The 3705-nt window shown below is 35.5% G+C and overlaps 1 protein-coding gene across 1 annotated transcript in view; it reads left to right on the forward strand.

The window, feature by feature from the left end:
• The first annotated feature begins 312 nt into the window (after window positions 1–312).
• Window positions 313–3705, forward strand: part of KCNK2 (potassium two pore domain channel subfamily K member 2) — a 219747-nt gene continuing 216354 nt past the window's right edge. The window contains exon 1 of the mRNA XM_044673543.1: window positions 313–421. Within this exon, the coding sequence (XP_044529478.1) occupies window positions 313–421 (109 nt within the window). The remainder of the gene's footprint in view (window positions 422–3705) is intronic.

Genomic DNA, 3705 nt, shown 5'->3' on the forward strand with positions numbered 1-3705 from the left:
GGGTCAGGAAACAGTGTGGGATTTATGAAAGCATGACATGCTTTCCCAAGTGCTATCCAGACAGCTTTCTTCCTCCTATTCAATTAAGGTCCCAACTTCATTGCCTACCTATAGTGCCTGCCCAAAATATATGGTATCAAGAGACTAATTCAATGGGCTTCCCACTCAACTACATCTCTTAGCCTGGAAAAAGAGGCATGCTTCATTCATTTTGTTTTTCCTTTGTGGATTGTTAGACCTATCTCTTTTGAGTGGTCGTGACTCTCATTGAAGAGGCTCTATAGTATTCTGAGGCTTGATGCAATCAGCACAATGTCATCTGAAAACAGGAGCATCTGGAGGACCTCACCATCTATAGGGAATCCCTCTTCCATTTGGACTCTGCATTGGACATCCTCCATGATGGTGGCAAATACCTTTGGTGAGTATACATCTCCCTGTTTTATGCCTCAATTGATAGTGGTAGTCAGAAGGTGATACAATCAAGTTATCTGTTTTTATAACTTTCAAGGGAGAAATTTTGTATGTATTGGAAACTCCTTGTTGGACAGCATTTACATCTATGTTTGATTCTATTGTATCATGTGCTTTAATCTAATTAAAAGAAAACATAGTAGGATCTTTTACTCTTTATACCTTCTAGTAGTATGCCTGAAAATATGGATTGCTATAGAATCAATCAATAAACATTTATTAAACACATAGTATGTGCCAGGTAATATGCTAAGTGCTTGAATATAAAAAAGAGGCAAGCAACAGTCTCTGCCATCAAGGAGCTAGAAAACAATTTGAGGAAGTCTGCCTGCTTTCTTCTTACATTTTCATTTGGGATACCTTCCATTTAAGCATGTAATCCTTATAAATATTTAAGAGAGATGAAAGAGAAGTCTTACAGGTTGGTGGATAGCAATGATATTTAGTTTAATTTTATTTTTAGTTGTAATATTGTCCAGGATTTTCTTGTCTTCACTTAGCATGATGCCCATTCCAGATATCTGCATAATTGTTCCTTGAATGAATTGGAAATTTTGTCAGTTCCAGTTTAGATTCCTTCTTTGCTCTGATCTAGCTGGCCTTCTCATCTTTACTTGTTCTAAGTACCATTTCTTTTTCTAGAAAATTGCCTTGGAAATATACTCATGTGGAATATTGCCCTCAATGATGAAAAACACATATAAAAACTGGCAGATCTGTCCCATTTTTTTGCCTGTTAATCTTCCATTTTTATCTATAAGTGATGTTGGGATATACTAGCTTGGCTAGGTCTCATACCAAATCTTTTTTGCAGACTCATTTCCTACTTTACCCATTTTGGAAATTCTTGGAAGCAATGATGCTCATAATGCTTCACAATCATCCACTATAAATTCTGAACTTATATTTACCTGCCATATCTCTCCACATATTGGGGAGATCAACTAGCTGCTGACTTAGGTGATTTCTGGACTCTTTTTGCCCCCTCAATATGGGTACTACTTTATGTTCATTACCTGTGGGAAATAGTAATAATTGATATCAGTGTCTTTTCCTTTATCCAATCCCTATTTTTCTGTATCAAGAACTTCTTTGATTAGGTCATGGTACAATATTGTAGTTGTTCACAGTATCGTATCATTTTTGTTCTTTCTTTCAACTTGACATTGATTTTGAAATTTGCCTAAATGATTTGTTCATAGTTAAGTTTCTTAGAAATGACTTCCATATTAGCAGCATATCATGTTCTTTTTCTTAAGGAATAGTCAAATTTACTTTTTTATAATTTCAAGTCCATACAATATTGAGCATTTTTCAATAATTTTTTTACAAAGGCATTACTTAAATAATGCTAAATGTGAAATGTACTAAAGTCTGTTTGTGAGAGCTTTGATAATTATTATTTGTAAATAGAATTTATTGATTGAAGAGGAATTCAATCTTCATTAAAGCAGATCTAGGACCATTTCTTTGGGAATGTTTTGTCAGCAGTTAGGTTTATTATATGTCCTCAAAATAAAATGAAAATTAAAAACCCTATTATTATTATTATTTTACTAGTTTTTATATCTCTCCTAATTAATTTGAGTAAGATCAACTTGGGGAGGTCTTTGCTCAAAAATATTTTTCTTAGCAACTTGACAGTGCTTGAAACTTCCTCCCAAGTCAAGATTTTTAGAGGCAACAAATTAAAATGAAAAGATATTTTTGACTAGCTTTTGAGACAGACAATCTTGGTTCAAATGACAGCCCTGGTTAAATCTGAGTTCTATGACTTGCTATCTGAGTAGTTGGGAAAGTCATCTATGTTTCTCAGTTTCCCTATTTGCAAAATGAAGGAATTGGATTAGATAAGCTCTAAAGTCCCTGTCAGCTCTAAATCTGTAACACAAGTCCCCTATGACTTTGAAATCAGGTATTAATAATACTCTTGAAATGTATTATGCTTTTGTACTCGAAGAGATATTGGATGGAAACAGGGTAACAATACCATGGATTTTCAGATGAATTAGCTACTTCTTATCCAATTTTCCTTGAAAGAATAAGACTGCAAATATATTTTTTGACTGGAAGAAAGTGTCAAGAAAAATCCAGAGCACAAAATCCCTCTCTCTGGGAGGAAGAGGAGTTCACAAATGTGAGCCCTAGGCTGGAGACGCACATTGAATTTGTGGGGTATGACATATAGTGGATGTCTAAAAGGCAGAACAAAGTGCTAAAATGAAGAACTAGTAGAGGGCTATCAGAAATGTACAAAATGCATTTTTTTAACTTCACAGCATTTCCAAAGGCCAGTCAGAAGCAGCAGAACAGACAAGAATAGCTGGACCCAAGTGTGTTTTGTCTGGGAAGATTTCATGGAGAAGTGTCTTTAGGAGAACTAAGAGGGGGAGAGGTGTCTATGTGTGTGTGTGTGGGGGGGGGGGCGTAGAAACATGATTGAGAGAAGATGAGCCCTAGAAACAATCCCATAGATCAGCGAAGAGGATGAGTCAGCAAGGTATTGTTGCTGCCAGAAACTGACTAGAATTGTATGTGCTCACACCATGAGGAGTGCAGACTTGATATCATTACCTGCATCACTCAAGCCAAAACATCACTTTCACCTGGAGTAACTAGGTAATTAAGGCAGAAGTATTCAAGGCTTTGTTGTTGTTATTGTGGTTTTTGGCTTGGATGCTCAGGATAATTGCCACAGTTCTAGGATCATGGGGTTTAGAGCTGGAAGGAATCATTCAGATCATTGGGGCCAGCTACCTTATCTGTTTTATCATTTATTCTAGGAGGAGTAACCATTCAGAAAAGTAGATATTCCAGAAGACCCTTCAAGGCACCCCTTTCCCCACAAAAAGTCTTATACAATGACGAAAATCTCATTATTAAATGTGTATGTTAACATTTAAAAACCCTATTTGTCTCTGAGCATTCTTCTAAACTTTGCTTCTGTATTTTTCTTTGTTGCCATCATTCTTCTTCATATCATTTTAGTCATTGTTAATATTGTTCTGATTTAGTTTTTTTCAATTCAATTCAACTCATCTCAATACAATAAGCATCAGCTAGGTACCAGAAGAAAGGAAGAATAGTACAGTAAATAGTGAGCTAACTTCTAAACCAGGTTAAAATCTTGCCTCTGACACATACTATGTGACCACAGGCAAGTTACTTAACTGCCCAGCACTGGATCCCACTCTTTGTTATATATATATATATATATATATATATATATAT

Source organism: Gracilinanus agilis, chromosome 4 (genome assembly GCF_016433145.1).
Source record: "Gracilinanus agilis isolate LMUSP501 chromosome 4, AgileGrace, whole genome shotgun sequence".
NCBI lineage: Eukaryota > Metazoa > Chordata > Mammalia > Didelphimorphia > Didelphidae > Gracilinanus > Gracilinanus agilis.